The sequence below is a fragment of the Odocoileus virginianus genome, chromosome 13 (assembly GCF_023699985.2).
Source record: "Odocoileus virginianus isolate 20LAN1187 ecotype Illinois chromosome 13, Ovbor_1.2, whole genome shotgun sequence".
NCBI lineage: Eukaryota > Metazoa > Chordata > Mammalia > Artiodactyla > Cervidae > Odocoileus > Odocoileus virginianus.
In genome coordinates this window covers 52,783,850-52,809,521 of record NC_069686.1, presented here as the reverse complement: position 1 = coordinate 52,809,521, position 25,672 = coordinate 52,783,850, and the positions used below count along the sequence as shown (strand labels likewise).

The window sequence follows — 25,672 nt, the reverse complement described above, 5'->3', positions numbered from 1 at the left end:
TATTTGTACCCTCCATGGGATGGTGTTTCCCTACATCTGGGGCATAAACATAGGAGGCTTTTCCGGAAAATAAGTTCTCATTTAGAATGCTGGGATTCAGAGTCCTGAAATACCTATTTTATTTTCTGTGAATGGAGGATTTGAAAGTGTTGGTTGAATTGAAATCCATTCAGTGCTTAAAATATAACTGAAGATGGAAAAAATAGATTAGTTCTTGTTAACCTGGGAAGGAGATAGTTTTCTAAGTGACTCAGAATTCAGCAGGAATCAGGGGGCAAAGCCAATACATTGGACTGCCTTAAAATAAAGACCTGTATGGCCAAAACAACAATACCAAAAAAGTAACACCATAGCATATTCTGTTACAGAGGGTTAATATCACTGATGTATAAAGCTACTAAGAATTGAGATGAAAATGTTCCACAATCCAGTAGGCAAATGGTCAAAAGCAATCCAAAACAAGAAACGTGTTGCTCCAAATATATGAAACATGTTAACCTCACTAATGATAAGAGAAGTGCATTTTAAAATTGCACCAAGATCCCATGTCCCACATATCAAACTAGCAAGACCCTGAAAGTTTGCTCACGCAGCTCTTCCTCAGGTGAGATTTCAGGAGAGCACTGGAAGTGCAGCCCGGCTGACACTGCCCGTGCCAGGGGATCTGTCACCATCTAGCACAGCTTCTAGGCGTCTTTCTTTTGACTGGGCAGATCTCATCTAGGACTCCACCCCAAAGACAAGTAAGCAAAGATCATACATGGCATGCATCGGGGCACTGTTTGTACTAAGGAATGACTGGAAATAACCCAGAGGTTCCTATTAGAGAACTGAGTGAGTCATATAGTCCACTGATAGAGTGAAATCATGTGTAACTGCGCAGAAGGACCGAGGGAAGGTTCCACTGTCTGAAGGGAGATGTCTAGTCTAGTCTGTATTAAGTGATAAAAACCAAAGTGCAGGGCAGTGTGTGGAGTCCCTCCCTTCTATGCAAGAAGGGTATGCAGTGGGAGGAAAATGTGTGTATGCCAATGTATGTGAATGAGCTTGTGTTTTCAAAAGAAACACTGAAAGACTAAAAAAAACAAGTTGATAAAAATGATTACCCCGGAGGAGGGTTTGGAGGGACAGGGATAGAATATAGATGTCTTTTTTTTTCTTTAAACTATAGTTGATTTGCAATGTTGTGTTAATTTCTACTGTACAGCAAAGTAATTCAGTAATACATATCTATATATTCTTTTTTATAGTGTTTCCTGTTATGATTTATCACAGGATATTGAATATAGTTCTCTATGCTAGATGTCTCTTAATGTACTCTGTTTTGACTTTGGAACCATATAAATGTTTTATTTAAAAAGAAATAAGAATTCACTAAAGATTAAAAAATATGAAACACACCTAGTGATATGTCAGGTTGGTACTAATCTCTCACACAGATAAAATAATTATTTCAACTGACTTTAAAATACAATCTTTGGACCCTTCATTTGTAGTGGGGAATATTTATCATTATTTGAAACTAATACAGGTATACCATGGGAGCCAGAATTTGCAATGTATAGGAAGAGGAATGCTTAAAGAAGTTAAGACCATATAATATTCTGCTTGAATAGGAAATATCAATATGAACTTATATTTTCTCTTTGAAAAGGAAATCTTTCCTAACTCTGTACTTTGAAAAGGATCAAAAGTAAAGACAATCAGGTGGCAATGAGTATCCTTAACACTCAGTTTGGGGCATCCCAAAGAATGCTCAAACTACCGCACAATTGCACTCATCTCACACGCTAGTAAAGTAATGCTCAAAATTCTCCAAGCCAGGCTTCAGCGGTTCAGTGAACCGTGAACTTCCAGATGTTCAAGCTGGTTTTAGAAAAGGCAGAGGAACCAGAGATCAAATTGCCAACATCTACTGGACCATTGAAAAAGCAAGAGAGTTCCAGAAAAACATCTATTTCTGCTTTATTGACTATGCCAAAGCCTTTGACTGTGTGGATGACAATAAACTGTGGAAAATTCTGAAAGAGATGGGAATACCAGACCACCTGACCTGCCTCTTGAGAAACCTGTATGCAGGTCAGGAAGCAACAGTTAGAACTGGACATGGAACAACAGACTGGTTCCAAATAGGAAAAGGAGTACGTCAAGGCTGTATATCGTCACCCTGCTTATTTAACTTATATGCAGAGTACATCATGAGAAACGCTGGGCTGGAGGAAGCGCAAGCTGGAATCAAGATTGCCGGGAGAAATATCAATAACCTCAGATATGCAGATGACACCATCCTTATGGCAGAAAGTGAAGAGGAGCTAAAAAGCCTCTTGATGAAAGTGAAAGAGGAGAGTGAAAAAGTTGGCTTAAGGCTTAACATCCAGAAAACTAAGATCATGGCATCTGGTTCCATCACCTCATGGGAAATAGATGGGGAGACAGTAGAAACAGTGTCAGACTTTATGTTTTTGGGCTCCAAAATCAGTGCAGATGATGACTGCAGCCATGAAATTAAAAGACACTTACTCCTTGGAAGGAAAGTTATGACCAACCTAGATCGTATATTAAAAAGTAAAGACATTACTTTGCCAACCAAGGTCCATCTGGTCAAGGCTATGGTTTTTCCAGCGGTCATGTATGGATGTGAGAGTAGGACTGTGAAGAAAGCTGAGTGCCAAAAAATTGATACTTTTGAACTGTGGTGTTGGAGAAGACTCTTGAGAGTCCCTTGGACTGCAAGGAGATCCAACCAGTCCATCCTAAAGGAGATCAGACCTGGGTGTTCATTGAAAGGACTGATGATGAAGCTGAAACTCCAGTACTTTGGCCGCCTCATGCGAAGAGTTGACTCATTGGAAAAGACCCTGATGCTGGGAGGGTTTGGGGGCAGGAGGAGAAGGGGACGACAGAGGATGAGATGGCTGGATGGCATCACCGACTCGATGGGCATGAGTTTGAGTAAACTCCGGGAGTTGGTGACGGACAGGGAGGCCTGGCGTGCTGCGATTCTTGGGGTCGCAAAGAGTGGGACATGACTGAGCAACTGAACTGAACTGAAGTACCTTTCCCACTGAAGAAACCCCTTTCTAAGGTAAATAGGTGATTTTAGGTCTAAGGCAGCAAACATTAAAAATGTGACATCTTTAATCTGGAAGCAAGGAGGCTAAGAAAGACCCCTGGGGTGGAGTCAGAAGGACACAGGAGCCAAATATGGGGTAGTTTGAGCATCAAAAATAATAACGAGGGACTTCCCTGTGATCCAGTAGCTAAGACTCCAAGCTCTCAGTGCAGGGGGCCTAGGTTCAATCCCTGGTCAGGGAACTAGATCCCATATGCTGCAACTAAAAACCCTGCATGCTGCAGCTAAGACCTGGAACAGCCAAATAAATATTTAAAAAAAGAATAACAGCTGCAGTGGAGGGAATCAAACAATGGAAAATAATCCGTGAGTCCAGAATGATAGTCCAAGCAAGAAAAACCCATAAAATCAATTGATCACCTTTAGAAGTTGCTAGGACACCCACTTCATTACTCTGAAAAATAAAGGGAAAGAATCCAGTTTTGATCCTGCCTTTCTAGGACAAATTGTATTTGAAGATAATCAGATAGTTGATGAGAAAACGTTGTTAATTATGGAGAAATCACAGCTAATAAATGCAAAAGGAATGAAAAATTAGAAAATCAGCATCTTACAACTCTTAATAAGACTGTGCAGCAAGGCGGGGATTATCCGTGGTGGCAAAATCCATCAGTGAACAGGTTGATGGGAAACATCCTCATGGCCGAGGCAGTCTTGAATGGAGGAAACAGGGAAACGAAGCAGTTGGGGACCTTGATCTTGTTGAGGATGTGCCTGAGGTTGGAGAACTTGTAGGAAAAAAGCAGTGCCTCCCCACTCCACCCTACCTCCTCTCTCTGCCCACAGAGAACTTGGCTGCACCCCTCAGAGAGGGTCCTTCCCCTCCCACAAGACAAAGGGTCCAGATTCAGTCTAATGCAGGTATTCCCACAGAACCTTCCATCCCCCGCCCTTTGGGTAACTGTGGCTGTTCTCATGACCTGAAGTGGAGGGGGTGGGGGTTCGGGGAACCATTCCTTTAAATAGAAGACAAAAGTGTCAAAAGTTTACCAATGTCTTGTCAATTTAAAAAAAAAAATGAAACATTTACTAGTACTTAAAAGATGGGCTGATAGTAATCTTTACATAACTGAAGTAAATCAACCCTGAATATTCATTGGAAAGACTGATGCTGAAGCCCCAATGCTTTGGCCACCTGATGGAAAGAGCCAGCTCATTGAAAAAGACCCTGATGCTGGGAAAGATTGAGGGCAGGAGGAGAAGGGGGTGACAGAGAATGAGATGGTTGAATGGCTCAGCGACTCAATAGACATGAGTTTGAGCAAACTCTGGGAGGTGGTGAAGTACAGGGAAGCCTAGTATGCTGCAGTTCATGGGGTCACAGAGACTTGGACATGAATTAAGCTACTGAACAATGTGCACATACACTGTGGATGTATTTAGGTCCTTTTCTCCTGGTGGGATGGTTGCACAGGAAGAAGTTTGGAGACCACAGAAATAACGTACTTGTAAAATCGTTGGCATCAACTCCAGCTGTCTTAGGTGTTTGGCAGGTATGGAGTGCAGGGGGAGGGTGGGAAAGGCTGGTTAGAAAGGGCCCAGCAGTAGGATTAGGAGAGAGTAAAACACACCCACCATTGCTGAAGCATCTTTAGGAGCAGGGAAGTGAGATGGATGCTCCTGACCAGATAGATACTGTTGAATATTCAGAATGCACGCCTCACTTTGAGGCTGCTTATATTTCTCCTCTAGCTCATTTCCTCACCAAGTTGTTGGAGTTTCTATGAGTTGGAAAAGCTGGCTTTTCTTTACTGTTTTGCCCCATCTCAGAATTTCAGAGAACTATCTTCGTGTAGTCGTTTGCACTTGAGCATTTTTATGAGTCAGCATAGACTAATCCCAGCACTTTCCTACGCAGCTTCTATAGGGGCAAACCAGGTGGTCAGAGAATAGTAAGGGCATTTAACTAGATCTTTGAATGATGGTTTTTTCCCCAGGAAGCTGAGCTGAGAAGTGTGGTTCCTCCTCCCTCAGGGCAGGCCTCTGGTTCCTGCCTTCCCCTCTTGTCCATACTCTAGTATGGCTTTGAGCGTGGCTTCTGAACTGGGCTCTGAGACCCTCCTCCTGCCGCAGAGCCAGCTCGGAAAAGCTCAGCTTAGACCAGACTCTTCCTCCTCACAGATCACAATGCCTTCCTTTGGGGCATTTTGCCCTTGGGGTTGGCTTCAGAGTCCATAGCAAAGCTCTTGAACTCTCCGTCTTCTCTCCCCCACCACTGCCCTTCCCCTGAACCCGGCCTCAACCAACAACCTGCTGCTCTCTGAAAGTGCCCCCATAATTCCTCACCACCTTTGCCTCCTTCAGATCACCCCGATAGCAAGATTTTATTTTTTTCTCTTGAAGTGTGATTCCCTCCATATTTCCAATCAAATAAATAATAATAATAACCCTATCACAAAAATGGGGAAAGTTTCCCCATGGAAGAAGTTTCCCATATCCTAATGTAAGCATTATTATCTTTTTTCAGGGGTACATTTTTACATCATTGTTACATGCATACTATAATTTTGTGTCTTCTTTTTTTTCCATTAATTTTCCACTTCATACATCAAAAGTTTTTTTTCAAGGTTGTACTTTATTTTTGGCCATGCCTCTTGGCATGTGGGATCTTAGTTCCCCAACCAGGAACTGAACCCATGCCTCCTGTAAGTGGCAGGGTGGAGTCTCAACCACTAGACCGCCAGGGAAGTCTTCAAGGTTCTACATTTTTTTTTAACTTTTTATTTTGTATTGGGGTATAGCCAATTAACAATGTTGTGACAGCTTCAGGTGAACAGAAAAGGGACTCAGCCATACATATATATGAATCCATTCTCCCCTCAAGGTTCTACTTTTTAAACTAATGTTTCCAGGACTGTTTTGTGTAGTCTGTCAAGTAGACTGATTTATTTGGGGATACTTTTGCTATTTCTTGTTGAGAATTGTTACTTTTTCTGGACTTGCTAGGGACTTGACCGTATATTTAGGCATTATTTCACTCAAAAGCCTTTAATCTGCTGTCTATACTGCTTTTACTGAGCTCTTGAAGGCATGCTCTTGTTTTTCTCAGTCCCAAACAAGGCGCATTATACCCCAGTAAAGGAACGAAAGGAATCTGCCCACACAGAAAAATCAAATAGAGAAGTCATCTGCCTATACCATTTACAAGAGAAAATAAAACCCTGAAGTTGGTGTCTTGCGTCCTGAATTATCCCGTTTGGATAGTGTTCTAATTATCTGCGTGACGCCTTCATTCACAGCTTCTTCTGTCTTATGTGAAAACATGAGCAGTGGTAACACATCTTCATCTACTTGCATTACTTTCCTCTCTTGTTGTGGAGACCGTGGCTGAAGGTAGGAATAGCAGAGATTACCAGAGTCCTCATGCCTGGTTTCAGGCAAATTGCATCTCAGGTGTGTATTTACCTCCTGTCATTGAAAAGTTTCAGTAACATTTATTAGTCTGTTTAGCAGCCTCACTGTTCATATCACTGTCCTAGGATATTTCCAGTTCTTGAGGCAAAGTCTTGTTTGCATTAGTTTATTTTTACTTAAGTAATTTTTGAGAAGTTGCCTTCTGGCTGCTCATATCATGTAGTCCAGGCTGGGGGATGTTCAGTGTTTCTTGGCACGTGTGGAAATTTGGAAGCTGTGATAGTTGAGTGAGGAACAGATTGGAGGGGTTCTGGAGGCATCAGGGCCTCCCGGTTTCACCTCCAACCCTTTCCTTTTGCTATTCTGCCTCAGCCCCACTGGCCTGTCTGATGGCATCCTGCCTCTGCTCGGCTTTTAGTTGGCCCCCAGGACAGCACCAGGCCATTGCGTGTGCTGTTCCTTTGTCTGGAAGCCGTGTGCCTCCCCCTCACCCTGCCCACCCTCCAGGGAGGTGCTGTCCTCCGGAAAGCCTTCCCGCCCTGAGCCACACACTCCTCCCCGTATCCTCCCCGCTCCCGTGTGCCAGCCTGGATCACACCTCCTGGTCTCCACGAGCATCATCACTGCTGTCTTCCGTATCTGAAGCAACCTCATAGGTGGTAAATGGGTGTTGAATTAATGAATAAAGAACAGATGGACACAACCACAGAATGAGTTAATTAAAATATCAGTCACATCCTGACCCTCCTATTTCCAGTGATGGAGCCTCTCACTGGAGGGGGAGATGAGTCACCCCAGTGACCCCGCAAGGCCTGAAGGGGTCCGGCCCCGCTACTCCCCTGGCCTCATCGCTTACTCCATGTTCTCTTACTCACTTCTCTCTAGCATCCTTATTGTTTTTTCAGATGGGCCAGACACACTCCTACTCTAGGACCTTTGTATTGATGGTTCCATCTTCTGAACACTGTTCCCTTAAATTGGGCCTGTGGCTCAAATGTCACGTCAATGAGACTAATCCTGACCCCCTTCCCCTTTTTAAAATGCAACTCTCTCTCTTCTTTTTTTTCTTTTTTCTCTGCAACTTCTTACACCCCTTCCCTGCTTGCTTTTCCTCTATAATTGCTTTACCTTGAAGCATTTATACTGCATGGTATAAATTGGTATAAATATAAACTGCATATTCACAGACTTTTGTTATTTTTCTCTTTTCCTCTGCCAGATGCTGAGGATAGTGTCAGTAGGAGTTTTGTCTGCTTTGTTCATCACTGAGACTCCAACACTTTGAAGACTATCTGGCACATAGTAGGCATTCAGAAAATACTTACTGATTTAATTAAATTCAATGATAATGTCTGTTCTGTTTTTAGTCCATGCAACAATGTAGGGAAAAATAAGGAAGGTACAAATGTACAATCTAAGATTATACTGTATAGCACAGGGGACTATATTTAATATCCTGTAATAACCCTTAATAACCATAATGGAAAAGAATATGAAAAAGAGTATATATATATATATACATAACTGAATCACTTGGCTCAGTTCAGGTCAGCCGTGCAGTTGTGTCTGACTCTTTGCGACCCCATGGACTGCAGCACACCAGGCTTCCCTGTCCATCACCAACTCCTGGAGCCTACTCAAACTCATGTCCATCGTATGGGTGATGCCATCCAACCATCTCATCCTCACCTCACTGAGATGGGATGAGAATCACTTGGCTATACAGCAGAAATTCACACAACATTGTAATTCTACAATACTTCAGTTAAAAAAAAAATCTGAGAGTACAGAAGCTTCTTGAAGCTAGTGACTTCAGGTTACTCTCCCTTGTCTTCCCACAGAATTTATTCACATGGTTAGGTTTTCAAGAGTTGTTGAAGTGGTACTGATGGTTGTTGTCGCTGTCGTTCTAACACAGTTTCTCCAGGGACTTGGAGCTTGAAGCTGAGTCAGAATAGTGGCTTGTAGACCAAAACTTTTGCCTGACAAAACAGGAATTTTAGAAACAAGCAAGTTTCATTTCATACAAATGACGAACCTGCTGGCTTCAGCCAAGGATGCATTGCTTCCACGTACGACTTTATTTTTAGAGGCTGACAAGCAGAGGAGCTATTTGTGATTCAGACGGCCTTTTTGGCTTTTAACTCGGATCAGGAGGGCTCTTGCCTTTTACTTCTGTGCAGACCAGTGAATAATAGGTTCAGCCTTGCAGTTCCTTCAGTCTGAGTCTCAGCCTTCAGGAATGATGTTCTTCTAAGGGGTCCATTCCCTCCTAAACTGCTTTTTGACACTTGAAAAATTTACTCTGGTGTGCCTTCTGTCAACAGTTCAGATGCTCATCCTTTCAACTCAACTGAACGTAATAGTTTCCCCAGCCTATGTCCCAGCCTCCTGTCTCTCAAAGAGGCTAGCATCACTACCATTTGGGGAAAAAACATCAGTTTTGGTTAAATTTGAAGCGTCACATCACTATGTACAGTTTTTAAAATCAGATTGCTTCTTGCGTGATGTAACTATTTTTTGGTGGGGTTTTTTCTGTCATGTCAGTTTCGTCATCATCAGAATCAGCATCGACATTGTGAATGCCATGCAGCCAATATTCTTCCCTGTTTTGTTATGAAATTTGTGAAATATTTTGAAAGTTGGGGGGGGGGTAGAAATGTAAAAGAGAATCCCACAGCCTGGACTCCACAGTTAACCATTTGCTTTATTTGTTCCATGACCTGTTCATCCGTATGTCTATCTTCTCCTCATCCATCAATCCAACTTTGTTTTTCTTTTTTGCATAAAAGAACACTTAACCCTTAGATGTTGCAGCATGACATCCTTAACTAGAGTTCAACACTGGTCCCCACACAGGTTGTGTTTATTTTTATGTATTTCACTGAATTATTTGATTACTTATTTACTTTCTTTCTCCTCAATGAGGGGAACTTCATCCATGCTTATCCTGTTCACTGGTGCATCTTTAACTCCTGACCTGTTGCCTGGTCCATAGTAAGTGCTCAGTAAATGTGCTGGATGTTGAATAAATGAGGATATTTAGAAACTTGTGATGTTTTTAAAAGCCCAAATGACTGATTTGTTTCCCTTCTTCCCAACACTTTGTGACCTAGATTAAAAAAAAAGATATGCTCATTTATCTATTTAATAAATATTCATTGAACACCTATACTATACCAGGCCTGAGCGAGGTTCTAGGATAGGGTGGTGAGCTACCTTCGATAATGATGAATCTTGAGAGGAATGGGCTTTGGTGTGGGAGCTTGTGTGCAAAGAACGTGCTGCTGGAAATGGTTCAGGCAGCATGGCCTCTGGTGCCTAGTAATGGAGCTCTGCCTATGAAGTCAATCACATCAGGTAATTAAACATTCATCATTAATCAACAAGCTTAATCATTTGTGCATGCAAAAAATATTTTCTCAATTCCTACTATGCTGTGGGTCCCCAAGAGTCAGAGACACATAAAACATGACTCAGTCCTGAAGGAGTATATATCCATAAGTAGAAATAGTGATGTGTGACAAGACCTCTAACTCTTCCTGATCTAAGGAGAAACTTACTTACCCCAGTCTTAGAGAGTCAGGGAACCCTTCACCTGAGAGGTGATGAGAGTTGAGACTTAAAGGGAAGCAGAAGTGATAGACATACCAGACACATGCCAGCGTGAAATAAGATGGGAAAACATGGCATTAAAAGCCCCAAGTAGGTCATCCTGGAGCAGAGGTACCCATGGAAGGGTGACCTGAGATGATACGAATGCTGGACCCTGCTTCCCCCTGAAGGAAGTGAAGCTTTTCAGCAGAAAACTGTCATAGTCACATACTTGTTTCAAAGAATACCTTGTCAGGCAACAGAGAGCATGAACTAGAGTTAGGGGACAGTGAGAAAGAAACGAAAGGGCAAGGCTGGAGATATGGAGACTCCTTGGAAATCCACTGCAGAAATTACCAGGGTGCAGTGATGTTCAATATTTGTTGATATAGACAGCCAAAAATGGGAAAAATCCTAAGTGTGGTAGGGTGTCTTAGAATTTCTGTCAAATTGACTTGGTCTCAAGGGTTTGTTGGTGCTTGTCACTGGCAATTGTGACACTAAGAATTGAAACTGGCTTTCAGTTCAGTCAGTTTAGTCACTCAGTCATGTCTGATTCTTTGCCACCTCATGGACTGCAGCACGCCAGGCTTCCCTATCCATCACCAACTCCCGGAGCTTGCTCAAACTCATGTCCATCAATTCAGTGATGCCACCCAACCATCTCATCCTCTGTCGTCCCCTTCTCTTCCTGCCTTCAGTCTTTCCCAGCATCAGGGTCTTTGTGTGTGTGTGTGTGTGTGTGTGTGTGTGTGTGTGTGTGTGTGTAATAAAGTTTTATTTTAGTATAAAGGAGATAGAGAAAGCTTCTGACATAGACATCAGAAGGGGGTAGAAAGGGCACCCCCTTGCTAGTGTTAGCAGTGGAGTTGTGTACTCTCCAATGAATCCAAAGAATGTCTGGAGATCGTAAAGACCTCATCAGACCCACTCCCATAATTTACATTTTAAGATAACAGGATTAGCCAGAAGGTTTAATCCAGAGACTGTCCTCTAGCGGGATACATCATTGTTATATAATCCTAAGGAATGTAGAGGGAAAAAAGTTTATCCTTTCTTCCTCCTTGAGAATTCCAGACCCCTCTCTCCTTGGGGACCCCTAGACTTCTTATCAACCAGCCTAGGAAATGACTCTCTCATTCCCCCCTTTTCTTTTAGGAGAATTATGTTGCCAAGGGAAAGGGGCATCGTTTTCATTCCATAACTACTTCCTGCTGTTTAGGGGCATAGTCCCTAAATTGTTGAGGCAACATATTCTCCTAACCTCATATTGAGGGTCTCTGATCCAGGGGCCCCAAGTAATAGTTGGAGGAGGCTGTGGCACTCATAGGAGCTTGGTCAACCATTTGTAACTTAAAAGCTTTTAGACTTTTAGAAAACCCCATTATACAGTTACAGATGTAAGGCAAAATAGTCATTAAACCAAGTTAAAATCAAAATGAAAAGTCACATTATGCCCATAGTTACATCAGTCCATCTTAAGGTTGTTAGATGTCATCAGTTTAAGAAGAAGATGCCATCAGTTTAAAATCACATGCGATTGTTGTTGAAGATATTTACAGACTTGGAGAAAGTCTTTTCCTTGAAGTGGAGATGTCCACCACGGGAAGCCTTCCACTGATGAAGAGGGGAGCGCTCCACAGACCCAACAGTTAGACTGGTTGTGGAATTCAGCATAGGAATGAGCCCAAGACAGGAAGGCATTGTCTTGATCAAACGGCAGACTTAGTATATTTGGAGTCAGCAGAAGTAGGCTCACATAGATTATCAGGGCCATCTTTTGGTTCGTCCAGATAGTCCCACTTGTCCTGAAAAATCCTGGACAAGCCCCAAAGATTAAAAGTTTTTGCTGAATCACACAAAGACGCTGGGATTCTTGGCCTCTGGAGGAGAAGAATTCAATCCAGGGCCAGAGACGAGGCTTGATTGCTCAGAGCCAGTTGCCACAACAGCAAAAGCCTTTTTTTGCCCGCTCATAAAACGCAAACCTCTCCACCATCCCCAGGGAGCCCTCATAGCCAGCCCTGGAGAGGATGGACTGGTAGCTCGTCCACACTGGGGTCAGCAGGCCCCTCTTCTGGTTGCTGGGCATCAGCTCCATGACCATAGCCGGGCTCTGCACGTAGGTGTCCAGGGGTAGTAGCTGCAGCACAGCCTCTAGGAGCTGGGGGGTGCCCAGGCCGTCGGCACGGATCTCCTCCGGGCCACCTCTGCACGTGGAGCCGCTGGGGTAGTTCACGTGTGCAAGAATGATCTCATCTCCGTGCCCCATTCTTGCCAGGGTGAAGAGGAGCTCCGGGGACAGGAGCGCGGGGACGCCCTTGAGCACCACCATGGTTGCGGCCAGGGGGGCTAGCCATCAAGATCTTTTCCAGTGAGTCAGTTCTTTGCATCAGGTGGCCAAAGTATTAGGGCGTCAGCATCAGTGCTTCCAATGAATATTCAGGACTGATTTCCTTTAGGGTTGACTGGTTTGATCTCCTGGCAGTCCAAGGAACTCTCAAGATTCTTCTTCAGCACCATAGTTCAAAAGCATCAATTCTTCTGTGCTCAACTTTCTTTATGATCCAACTGTCCCATCCGTACATGACTACTGGAAAAACCACAGCTCTGATTGTATGGACCTTGGTCAGCAAAGTAATATCTCTTCTTTTTAATATACTGTGTAGGTTGGTCGTAGCTTTCCTTCCAAGGAGCAAGCATCTTTTAATTTCATGGCTATAGTCACCATCTGCAGTAATTTTTGAGCCCAAGAAAATTAAGTCTGTCACTGTTTTCATTGTTTGCCTATCTATTTACCATGAAGTGATGGGACTGGATGCCATGATCTTAGTTTTCTGAATGTTGAGTTTTAAAAAGCCAGCTTTTTCACTATCGTCTTTTAACTTTCATCAAGAGGCTCTTTAGTTCCTCTGCTTTCTGCCTAAGGGTGATGTCATATGTATATCTGAGGCACTTCGCATGATGTACTCTGCATATAAGTTAAATAAACAGGGTGACAATATACAGCCTTGACGTACTCCTTTCCTAATTTGGTGCCAGTCCATTGTCCCATGTCCGGTTCTAACTGTTGCTTCTTGACCTGCATACAGATTTCTCTTGAGGCAGGTAAGCTGGTCTGGTATTCCTATCTCATTAAGAATTTTCCACAGTTTGTTGTGATCCACACAGTCAAAGGCTTTAGCATAATCAATGAAGCTGAAGTAGATGTTTCTCTAGAATTCTCTTGCCTTTTCTGTGATCCAACAGATGTTGGCAATGTGATCTTTGGTTCCTCTGCCTTTTCTAATTTCAGCTTGAACATCTGGAAGTTCTCAGTTCACATACTGTTGAAGCCTAGCTTGGAGAATTTTGAGCATTACTTTGCTCACATGTAAAATGAGTACAGTTTGCAGTAGTTTGAACATTCTTTGTCATTGCCTTTCTTTGGGATTGGAATGATAACTGACCTTTTCCAGTCCTGTGCCACTGCTGAGTTTTCCAAATTTTCTGGCATATTGAGTGCCGCACTTTCACAGCATTATCTTTTAGAATTTGAAATAGCTTAGCTAGAATTCCATAACCTTCACTAGCTTTGTTCATAGTGATTCTTCCTAAGGCCCACTTGGGTTTGCACTCTAGGATGTCTGGCTCTAGATGACTAATCGCTCCATCTTGGTTATCTCGGTCATGAAGATCTTTTTTGTACAGTTCTTCTGTGAATTCTTGCCACCTCTTCTTAGTATCTTCTGCTTTTGTTAGGTCCATACCATTTCTGTCCTTTATTGTGCCTGTCTTTGCATGAAATGTACCCTTGGTGTCTCTGATTTTCTTGAAGAGATCTCTAGACTTTCCCATTCCGTTGTTTTCCTCTATTTCTTTGCATTCATCACTGAGGAAGGCTTTCTTATCTCTCCTTCCTATTCTTTGGAACTCTGCCTTCAGCTGGATATATCTTTCCTTTTTTCCTTTGCCTTTCTCTTGTCTTCTTTTCTCAGTTGTTTGTAAGTCCTCCTCAGACAACCATTTTGCCTTTTTGCATTTCTTTTTCTTGGGGGTGGTTAGAATCACTGCCTCCTATACAGTGTTACAAACCTCTGTCCATAGTTCTTCAGGCATCCTGTCTATCAGATCTAATCTCTTGAATCTGTTCGTCACTTCCACTGTATAATCATAAGGGATTTGATTTAGGTCATACCTAAATGTCTAGTGGTTTTCCCTAGTTTCTTCAATTTAAGTCTGAGTTTGACAGTAAGGAGTTCATGATCTGAATGACAGTCAGCTCCCAGTCTTGTTTTTGCTGACTGTATAGAGCTTCTCCATCTTCAGTTGCAAAAATATAATCAATCTGATTTTGGTATTGATCATCTGGTGATGTCCATGTGTAGAGTTGTCTCTTGTGTTGTTGGAAAAGAGTGTTTGTTATGACCAGTGTATTCTGGCAAAACTCTGTTAGCCTTTGCCCTGCTTCCTTTATTACTCCAAGGCCAAGCTTGCCTATTACTCCAGGTATCTATTGACTTCCTACTTTTGCATTCCAGTCCCCTGTAATGAAAAGGAAAATTTTTTTTTTTTTTTTTTGGTGCTAGTTCTAGAAGGTCTTGTAGGTCTTCATAGAACCATTCAACTTCAGCTTCTTTGGCATTAGTGGTTGGAGCATAAACTTGGATTACTGCGATATTGAATGGTTTGCCATGGAGACGGACAGAGATCATTCTGTCATTTTTGAGACTGCACCGAAGTACTGCATTTCAGACTTTTGTTGACTATGATGTCTACTCCATTTCTTCTAAGGAATTCTTGTCCACAATAGTAAATGTAATGATACTCTGAATTAAATTTGCCCATTCTGGTCCATTTTAGTTCACTGAATACCAAAATGTCGATGTTTACTCTTGCAATCTTCTGTTTGACCACTTGCAATTTGCCTTGATTCATGGACCTAACATTCCAAGTTCCTATGCAATATTGCTCTTTACAGCATCGGACTTTACTTCCGTCACCAGTCACATCCACAGCTGGGCATTGTTTTTGCTTTGGCTCAGCCTCTTCTTCAGTAGCATATTGGGCACCTGCCGACCTGGGGAGTTCATCTTTCAGTGTCATATCTTTTTACCTTTTCATACTGTTCATGGGGTTCTCATGGCAAGAAAACGTAAGTGATTTTCCATTCCCTTCTCAAGTGGGCCACATTTTGTCAGAACTTTCCCCCATGACTCATCTGACTTGGGTGGCCCTACACTGCATGACTCATGGTTTCATTGATTTAGATAAGGCTGTGATCCACATGATCAGTTTGATTAGTTTCCTCTGATTATGGTTTTCGTTCTTTCTGCCCTCTGATGGATAAGGATAAGAGGCCTGTGGAAGCTTCCTGATGGGAGGAAACTGGCTTTAGGCAGAGCTGGATTCAGGCTTGGAGGTTCTCGTCAGTCTCTGCCTATCTCGCCTTAGCATTTCTCTGTCTCGGCATTATTCTCAGGCAGGCTGTCCTCTCACGGACACAGAGATGGCATTTGTGGCTCAGGATGTCCGCCCTGCTCCCTCAGTGACTGTAGCAGAAAGATGTTGACCCCAAAAGTAGCTGCCACTCATCATGGAGCAACCATGATGGATGGAACTTGGGTTATAAACCCATCTTTCAACTGAGCCATGGTCAGGTAGAGTCCTCTCGGTCAAGTGCCCATCCTTGGAGGCATGGGGAGCTGGGGAGACAAGGGATCAGGACTGGCACCAGTTCAGGCTATCGGAATGTAACAGAATTGCATGGCTGGTTGGGAAGCGCAGTTAGTTCCACATAGCGATGCTGGCAGACCAGAGCTAGGGGCATTCCATCTAATGGGGAGAATCCAGGTGCTGAAGCTCTGTGCTGCTTTAACAGGCTGTGATGAGCTGTGGTTATTACCCCTAGAAAGATACCCATGGCACACTGTGTAAGTGAAAAAAGAATTTCATAAAAGAATAGGTACAGTGAGATCCAATTTTGGCTTGAGGATTAAAAAGGCTCCATGAGTCTAGAAAAAAAAGAGCCTAATAGTAGTTATTTCTAGGTGGTAAAATTGATGGGTGACATTCCTTCTATCATTCTCTATTGTCTGAGACAAGTCATACACTGAGAATATATTTCTATTTAAAGGAAAGACAAACTTGTCTATTGAAGTTTTGACAGGACTTGATGAGGTCATAACTAGGTAGGTGAAGAGGAGAGAAGGAGGTGACGGGTTTTCAGAAGCTGACATCCCCTGGACTTGGTGACTGGCTGTGGGGCTGCAGAGGGAGGCCAGCTGGCTCTGCAGTTTCCGCCCTTGGTGACCAGGTGGCATGGGGGTCCCCAAAGCTGCAGGCCAGCTGCAGTTAGAGGCTGGCAGGCGTCTGTTAGAATGGATTTTGTGCTTTGTAGAGATGTTTAGAACTGACTGTTTGAAAAATCAGACCTGGGAGAATTTATGCCATTGAAAGAAGGCTCAGTTTGACTTAATAAAAATTGTGAATTGCATTTCCAAAGAGGCCATTATGACTGCCTGGTGAATATGGTGTATCTATCCCTCTTTTATTAAGTAGTTGGTAAGCTTCATGAGGCCAGATACTCATCTTTATGTTGTAATTCCTCAATACCTAGCACATAAAATTGGTTCGCAGAAAAGAGTCCTCTAAAATGTGTGGCAAGTCAGGAAGATCCCCTGGAGAAGGGAATGGCAACCCACTCCAGTATTCTTGCCTGGAGAACCCCATGGACAGAGGAACCTTGTGGGCTACAGTCACGGGGTCACAAAGAGTTGGACATGACTGAGTGACTGACACTTTCACTTTTCAAACCAACAGTAATTCTTTAAAAAAATCATTGCAGCAGTCAGCTCAGAAACAATGTCCCTTCCAGTTGCTGCATATAGGAAAAATCAGCTTGGTTCCATACACATATAACATAAGTTGCTCAAGAAACTGAGGAAAGACTCCATATTGTTGTTGTTCAGTTGCTAAATCATGTCTGACTCTTTGTAACCCCATGGACTGCAGCACATCAGGCTTCCCTGTCCTTTGCTTTCTCCCAGAATTTGCTCAAGTTCATGTCCATTGAGTCAGTGATGCCATCCTATCATCTCATCCTCTGTCACTCCCTTCTCCTCTTGCCCTCAATCTTTCCCAGCATCAGGGTCTTTTCTAGGAAGTCAGCTCTTTGCATCAGGTAGCCAAAGTATTGGAGTTTCAGCTTCAGCATCAGTCCTTCCAATGAATATTCAGGACTGATTTCCTTTAGGATGGACTGGTTTGATCTTGCAGTCCAAGGGACTCTCAAGAGTCTTCTCCAGCACCACAATTAGAAAGCATCAATTATGAAGACTCCATATATATATTTATACTTTATTGTTCTTTCATGTATATCCTAGTCTGCCTTATAAGATTATTTTCCTGTAAAGCATGTTTACCATTATGGTTCACAGAGTCCAGAAAATAAGATACTTGGCATCTGAAGCTGTGTATTAAAATGCTTTAAGGAGGTTGGATTCTGGGAACAGCTGGTCTGACTCTGAATCCCAACGTTGCCATTTCCTGGCTTGTCAACTTGGATAGTTTAAGTGACTCTCTCTCTATTTTCTCATCTGTACAAACATGTTATAAGGTTTTTGTGAAGATATAATGAAATGATCACTATAAAGCGCTCAGATTGTCAGCTATTTTTTTTTAATCTCATTTGTTTACCTCTTGGGATGGAGTGATTTCCAGAAGTACAGGATTTCCTGTGTCTCATTTATGATGGGATTTCTTTGATTTACCTTGAAATGTAAATACCCTCCCTTTGAAGCCCTCCCAACACAGCTGAAGTTTGTGTTCCCTTCTGAAGGCAAAGCAAAAAACAAAGCTTGGCCTGAGGGTGGATCTCCACAGAAAGATCTTTGCAGATCCACCAGCCTGCACTTGCGGTCTGTGGTTTACTATACTCAGCTTCAGGAAGGAGGCCTGTGTCAGATGGGGGCTCTTGAAGGGCTTCTCACCAGGCAGACACCCAGCTCCTTGGAGGCCAGGCATACCTGCTCTGTGGTTACTTCCAGTTCCCCCGCCGGGCAGATCTCAGCTGAGCATCTGCTCATGTTGCAGACTGTCGGTGTCCCGCGACAGGTTCAGTGTGGCCTGGAAAGAGACGTGGCCGATCTGCCCGGTGCTCATAAAATGTGGCAGTGTGTTTGTAAGTGCCACCGTATTTCTCCTTAAGTCTCACTTGAGCTGCTTAAATGACTTCTGCAGGTTGTCAGTCCCCAAGTTTATACCTGGGGACAAGAAAAGAGTTGAAGTAAGGTGTGTGGATGAAAACTTAAGCGGAGAGCTTGTATGTGTAATTCTTTCTTCATACAGTGTCCAAGTTTAATACCAAATGACCAGTCATAAAATGGTAAAAGCTCACCTTTCCCTACAAGTTTTTTTGAGTAGATTGTTTACTTCCCCTCCCTCTTATTGTTCAAGCTGTGGGGAATCTTTGACACAGAAATGTAAACAGGCATATTTTTTAATATAAACAGACCTATTTTTTTTTCTTCTTGGGTCTTGATGATCATTTTCTTTTTGAAAGCACCTTAGTACAGGATCTATTTTTCTAACCTGTTAAGTGTTTTAGATGCTAGATTATCTCATATTTAAAACGGGCCCACCAAGAAACTAGAGAACAGAACTGCAGAAACAAATATCTAAAGCATGGAGCTTTAGTCACCACATAAATTTTCTGAAGACAAAACCACAATTTCAACGTTTAAAGCATCAGATTCTATTTCAGAATTTCTACCATGGATCAAAAGTTTTAGAAAGAGATTTTTTTTAAACTGTCTTATCAGCATTTCAAATGCACACAGGCTCTCTGCCCCTCCCCTAAACCCCGTCAGACCCCCTCCTCGCCGGCTCTTCCAAAAGGGGGAGAAGTAAAAAAGCGACCATTGCCTCTTGTTGGCAGTAGAATTTATTCAGTAATTTACTTTCCAGCCAACTGCAGCCATTGCCATCGCCTCTGGGCACTTGTTCAAAAACGCAGAAATGAAATAACAGATTGGCCAGACCGCACACAAGTCCCCAGTCACAACCCTATTATCTCCTCATTCTGTCGCCCCCATTAAGCTTCAGCCTGGGAGACAGGATGGCGATCACAAGTATTTATGCAGCTCGTTCGCGTCCCCGGCTCAGGGCTCTCCGCCCAGCTCCCTCGTTCATCTTCTTGCGGGTGCCTGAGGGGGACCCGGGCCTTCAGGCCCCTGAAGCATCTTAAAGGGCTTCTGTGCCCTCTTCCTGCCGGGGAGACTCCTGAGAAAACCGAAACAAGACGCGGGAACCAACTTCCTCCTCCGGTTGTGGGTTGTCAGCCACCCACCTGTGAATGAATAGGGTGGGAGCGTCGCTGTGTAGATTTTATTAAATATTCAGTCTCTCTCCATTTAAGTTATTTTTCGTTCTGTTCAGGTCAAAGCCAAGCCAAGCAGTTGCTTTTCCTGTGGTGGGGCCTCTGCAGAATTGTCATCTTCTGCAGAGTTCTCTGGCCAGATGTTTGGAGAGGAGAGATGGGCTCTCTGTTTCCTCGAGAGAGACTCTTTTCTGATGGTTGCCTTCTGGTGAAATTCCTTTTTAAAATTATGGACACGAGAGATAAATGTTTGCGGAGGGTGTGGGCTTGCTTTCTCCCTTGGTCAGGTGTTAAAACAGAAAAGTTTTAGGGACTTCTCTAGCAGTCCAGTGGTTAAGACTCTGCACTCCCAATGCAGGGGTTTGATACCTGGTTGGGGAACTATGATTATCCCACATGCGGCATGGCCCAAAAAAGAAAAGAATGAATAAATGAAAAAAAAAAAAAAAGAAGTTTTAGAACTCAAATGATGAATGATCCAGAGGAACATGCCTTCTGTCTTCCAGAGTTGTCCATCTTGGAGATTAGACATGGTTTCTTAGGTTGGTTGACTTTTCAGAAGTGGTTCACATCCCAGTGAGCTTCACCTTTTACTCTGTCTTCGTTCCATCCATCCATGCAGAATTACATCTTTCATTAGTGAATGATTCTTGGAGCCAGTGCAGAGTGGGGGGTGATGTTGCCTGGTTCACTGGACGGCGAGCACAGCTGGAGTCGGAGGAGAGCGTGCGGGGTCTGCTGACCCTGTTGGGGATCGTGAACTCAGCCCTGCTCCCTTCAGATTTCCAGCCGCTAGTTGGTGTAACCTGGATGAGGGCATTTCTGTCGGGAGCCAGTGTCTTTGTGCTGAGGAAACAGGACGGAGGGGAGGGCGCAGCTGAATGTTTTTAAACAGATGGACTTTCCACTGAGAAAAGCAGGGTTGGGCTTGGGTTAATCCTTCCTGGAGAGAATTAGTTCTCTGTGAAGGTGGAGTTGGGGCTGGGTGGGAGCAGGCCACCCCCCTGAACCCTCTCCCAGGTAAAGAAAGAACGAGGTGACATGAAAACATTTAATTATGCTCGCAACAGCTTGAGTGAAATTGGTGATGGTTGGTGTTTGTTCCTGCTGATTGAATTTTAACTGCCATGTCCCGTCTTCTCCACCCCAGCTCACACTCCAGACAACAGCTTCCTGGGCTTTGTGGTCGAGCAGCACTTGAACTCCAGCGACATCCACCACATCAACGAAATCAAGAGGCAGAACCAGTCACTCGTGTACGGCAAAGTGGACAGCTTCTGGAAAGTGAGTCGGCCTGTGTGCATGCCTCTCGGTCGCAAAGAAACTTGCCGTGTAATTTAATTCAGCTTTGATCCAGGGAGTAATCAAGCCAAGTGCCCACAGCTTAACAGGGTCTGCTTAGAAATAAACAAGAACACGTGGGGATTTGGGCCGATGGGTATTTGGGTGTCTGAGCAAAACTATACCTGCTCATCTGTACAGTGGCTGCCCCGCAGGGTCCCTCATCCTTTGCATGTTGAAAGTGACATGTGTCGGCTCCTCTCCCATCCTGGGCTTGCCCCTGGAAGCCGGGGCCCCTCAGAGGCTGCATGCATTTCTGGAGCAAGGCATTGTGCAGGGAGACCCTTTGCCAAGTGATTCATTTCCTGGGCCTCTGTGAGATGGTTCGTAAGGGGAGGCAGCTCCCTTTGCCTGGGGGAGGCGTTGGCCTTCACATCCTCTTGGCTTTGGTCACTAGTCTGGTCAGTACTCAACTAACCAGGGAAGGGAGATGCCTGCCGGGGCTGACGGCAGACAGTTTACTTGAGGACATCTTGGTTGAAGCAGCATTCTTGGCCACAGGCTGAGCCAGGTTTTCCAAGAACATTGGATTGTTGGGCCCTGGAGGGCCCCTTGGTTCTCCTGGGTGATTTCCAGGCCTCATCTGAAAAAGATACAATAAAAAAGGAACTGGATTGGGGGTGTGACCTGTCCACATGGCATGCAAATCCTCTTATAAGGAAAGTCTGCCTTAGCATGCGATGTTGCGAGTTTTTTGGAAGATATGTTTGTACAAGACAGAACAGACTCCAGAACTTGGAAAATATGCGTCTTCCTAAACATAAAAGTTACTCGCTTTCTGGAATGATCAGGGACTGTGGTGGTCTGGTCCCATGTCTCCCTTACTCAGGAAGTTGGAAGTCTGATCGCTGGGGGAGCACCCGTGATGTACACACAGAAAATTCCCTTGCGCTCAGTTATCTGACCTCGTGTTCAGAAAAGGGAAAGCCCTACCATCGCCTCTTCAGTTCTAAGTGCTAACTATGTGGAAGGGACAACACGTCAGCCTATTTCCAGGGAAGCTAATTTATTTCCAGATAACTGCCTTTGCTGTAAACAGCTAGAATTCTGTTTTGGTTTAGTGTAGTGGTTCTCCGGTGGGGACATCGAGCAATGTCTAGGGACAATTTTGGTTGTCATGACAGAGGGTAGGGACCCCTGGCATCTACTGGGTAGAGGTGAGGGATGCTGCTGAACCCCCCAACAGTGCACAGGACAGCCCCACAGCAAAGAATTACCTGGCATAGAATGTCATTAGTGCCAAGGCTGAGAAACTAGGGCTGGTTAACAAGATTTATTTCCTAATGTATTATTCCATGTGTTCTCCCCCAAGTAAAATAAAATCAGCTGAGATTATAAATGGTTACTTAAGATGTTCCCCTGTGTGTATACATCTTCGTTCCCTTTGTGTCAAAATCCGCTCCTTGTGAGGGGAGCATTTTTCTGCTGCCGTTCTGGTGAACTTGGGTTTAAAAGTGCACGTTGGATATTGTCATTCTCTGCTTCATTGTAAAATACGTGGATCGTAGTGTTGGTTTTAAGACTTTCAGAGATGGTTTTAGTAAGACTTGAGCTCTTAAAAAAAAAAATTGTAACTCCCTTCTCCCTCCTGTACATGCTCAAAAAAAAGGTAGTTTGTATGTCCACGTGGACTTGAAGCTACATTGGTTTTGGACCCAAGTGCAGCTTCCTCCTAGGGGCTTCTGGCCGCTTTTTCAGTTTCAAAAGGGTCTTCCTAGCTGACTCAGTGGTAAAAAAAAAAAAAAACAATACACCTGCCGTTGCAGGAGACGCAAGAGACATGGGTTCAGCGCGGGGTGGGAAGATCCCCTGGAGAAAGGCATGGCAGCCCGCTCCAATATTCTTGCCCAGAGAGTCCCATGGACAGAGGAGCCTGGCGAGCTACAACTCATGGGGTCACAAAGAGTCAAACATGACTGAGCGATCTAGCCCTAGAAAAACAAAACAGTAAATTGGTTCTGAAAGCTTTTCAGCCACCTTTCTTGGACAAAGTAACACTGCCACTAGAAAGATAATTTCCGTGATGCCAATCAGAACCCTAAACTACTAACCATGTTGGCCCAAGAGATTTGGGGTGTGATTTGGAAATCCCTCCAAAACCCCACAGGTTACCTGACCTCCCACACGCTGGAAGTATTAAAAAAGATGGAGTAGCAGTATGTCTACTTTAGAATTTGAGTGCCAAAAATCTGGGATATTGTTTCCATTTTAATGCATTATAACTACCCAACATTCTTTGATGCGAAAGGCCCCAGAAGACAGAAAATACCCTAAAGTCTTCACATAAATTCAGGACATCCTCTGAGGCTTTTGAACACGGCACAGTATATGAGAACTTAGCTTCCTCTTTCAAATCTTCCCCATCCGGTAGTGCCTCATGGGTGTTCATAGAAATCAGACACACCCTTTAAGTGCAGTGTTTTTACAGTCATGTTTCCAGAGTCGTATTCAACACTGACTTCAGCAGGAAGGTCAGTGAATTTTTCTCCCATCCCTCGTCCCTTTCTCTCCTCCCACCCAGCATTGCTGGGAAGGGAAGTGACGCCGTCAATCCTGGGGGGTTTGGGACTGCAGTGAGTGCTTGTGGGCAGGCACAGGTTTGGACCCGATGACTCAGGAGGTCCTTGCTCACCCTGAGATTCTAGACTCACTGAAACTCTGGAGATAGCTGCGAGGCTATTACTCCTACTCCACACACTCCCCACCTTCCAAGGCATGTGATTAGGGAATGCCACCGCATGACCCCTCCACCCTGGGCTGGTTAGCCCAGGGGAATGTCCTCTGGCCCGAGGCAGCCCCAAGGCTCTTCAGTGGTTGGCTGCCCTGACTCTGGCTCAGAAAGCCACACTGGATCGATGGAATTCTTCACTTGACATTGGAAATTAGAGGGGCAGTGAGCCATGGGGACAGAAATTGAAAGAATGTGTCCAGTGTTGTGATGAGGCCAAGGCAGAAGCCTTCCAGAAGGCCAGCGAGGAGGAAGCAGGACCAGTTTAGAAAGGGAGAGGGTGCTGTCGAGAGGATGATGGGGCAGAACCACGGGGAGGAGAGGTCCCACTGTGAGAGCCGTGGGGTACTTTGGCGGTGGGGGTGGGGGGGTGCAGGTTGGAAGGCAGACAGGCAGAAACCACCCATGCAGCCTGGAGGCAAAGAGAAAGTAGCTGCTAGAGCTCAGCTAGAGCCGAAACCTTTCTTTGTGTGTATGTGTGCTTGAGTGTGTGCAGTTTTAAATTGTGTTTATTTATTTATTGGTTGTGCTGGGTCTTTGTCGCTGTGTGTGGGCATTTCTCTGGTTGCGGCAAACGGGCTGCTCTGGTTGTGGTGCATGGACTTCTCATTGTAGTGGCTTCTTGTATTGCAGAGCGCGGGCTGTAGGTACAAAGATTCAGTAGTTGCGGCTCTCGGGCTTTAGAGTACAGGCTCAGTAGTTGTGGAACATGGGCTTAACTGCCCTCGGCAAGTGGAATCTTCTTTGACCAGGGATTGAACCGTGTCCCCAGCATTGGCAGGCAGATTCTTACCTACTGGACCACCAAGGAAGTCCTGGAAGCTTTCTTTTTCTGGATCATACATCTCAATCTCATTGTGTTTCCTTGTAGTATTCTGGGTTGTTTCTGTTCCTTATTGTTATGTGAAGGATATCTTCTAAGATGTCTTCCCTACCTTCCAATGCCTGCCAAGAAATACAGTCTGTTAAAAATACAGGCAAAGGAAGAGTGGGCTAACTCTTCAGCTCTTCCCTGATTCATGGTGGAGTTACCCTTTGGTCTTCTGATGCTATAATACATAGTGGAGAGGTGACTGGGAGAGAGAGGACCTGCTGTCTTGAGTCCAGAATCCCAAAGACACCCACTTAGAAAGCATCATTACTCAAGACCCTTAGCATCAAATAAGATTGCAAAAGCCTGATCCCAAGTACAAACCTCTTTCTTAGCCCAAGAACCCACAGTTTTAGATGATCCTCATCTACCTATGGGGCAGTCTGGTCATTGTCGTCAGCTGATACTTGTGCCTAGAAAGAGAAAAGTCTGTCCTGTGTGTCTTAATTCAGAGTCCTTCAGCTTCCCGTTACCTTAAGTCATCAGGGAGTAAAAAATAAGGTAGTTTCCTAAAAGTAAGAGATTTTGAAAATTGTAGCAATTAAGTCATTGAAACTTGCTTAACTCAATTTTTCATTTTCATGTTTCTTAAAAATTCATCCTGAGCACAACTGCATCTATTGATCTACATCAATTTTTATATTGATGGCAGGTCAACATGTTACATACCATGATATTCGTATTACTTCTTGATACACATTTGCTACTGAAGTAAATGTCTTGAAGAACTGGCTTTGAGCCCCTCCGAGAAATAGCCTCTAAACAGCAAGCTGGAGTTCAGACGGAAGCCTGCAGTTCACCAGTGTGGGAAGTAGTTAACCTCTTCAAGCCTTAGGTGCGTAACGCAGGAGATGGGAGCAGTAACAACTGCGGTGTAGGGCAGGCTTCTCAGCCTTCAGAGTGCAAGGGAATGACATGAGGTCTTGTAGAAGATGCTCGCTCTGATTCAGACCTTCTGAGTCAGGGCCAAGATCCTGCATTTCACGCAAGCACCCAGCTGATACATAGGTGAGGTTGATCAAAGCACAAGGCCTTGGGATGTTTGGGGTTGTGAAGAGTGCTGGCCTTGAGTAGCTCGCCAATCAGTGAATAAATAATTCCTTTTTCCTCTTTACTTTGGCCTTTCTGCTCCTCCTGTCAGGCTGCCAGCTCTCATGTTACTTTTTACCCATGCTAGTTACTCATTCCACTACCCCCCCAGGCTTACCTCCCAGTAAGCACATTTGCAAAGTGTTGCTCCTGCCAGTCTCTGGCGCCTGACCCCTTCAAGTGGGGTAAGCCCATGGTCAACAG

The 25,672-nt window shown here is 44.2% G+C and overlaps 1 protein-coding gene and 1 pseudogene across 8 annotated transcripts in view; one reads left to right on the top strand and one right to left on the bottom strand.

The window, feature by feature from the left end:
* The window catches only part of MGAT5 (alpha-1,6-mannosylglycoprotein 6-beta-N-acetylglucosaminyltransferase), a 388,895-nt gene that overhangs the window by 260,475 nt on the left and 102,748 nt on the right, over positions 1–25,672 (top strand). For all 8 annotated transcript variants that reach the window (XM_070476288.1, XM_070476287.1, XM_070476283.1 and 5 more), the window contains one exon: positions 20,590–20,723. In XM_070476288.1, the coding sequence (XP_070332389.1) occupies positions 20,590–20,723 (134 nt within the window). The remainder of the gene's footprint in view (positions 1–20,589; positions 20,724–25,672) is intronic.
* On the bottom strand, positions 11,936–12,416 carry LOC110128694 (fucose mutarotase pseudogene; annotated as a pseudogene).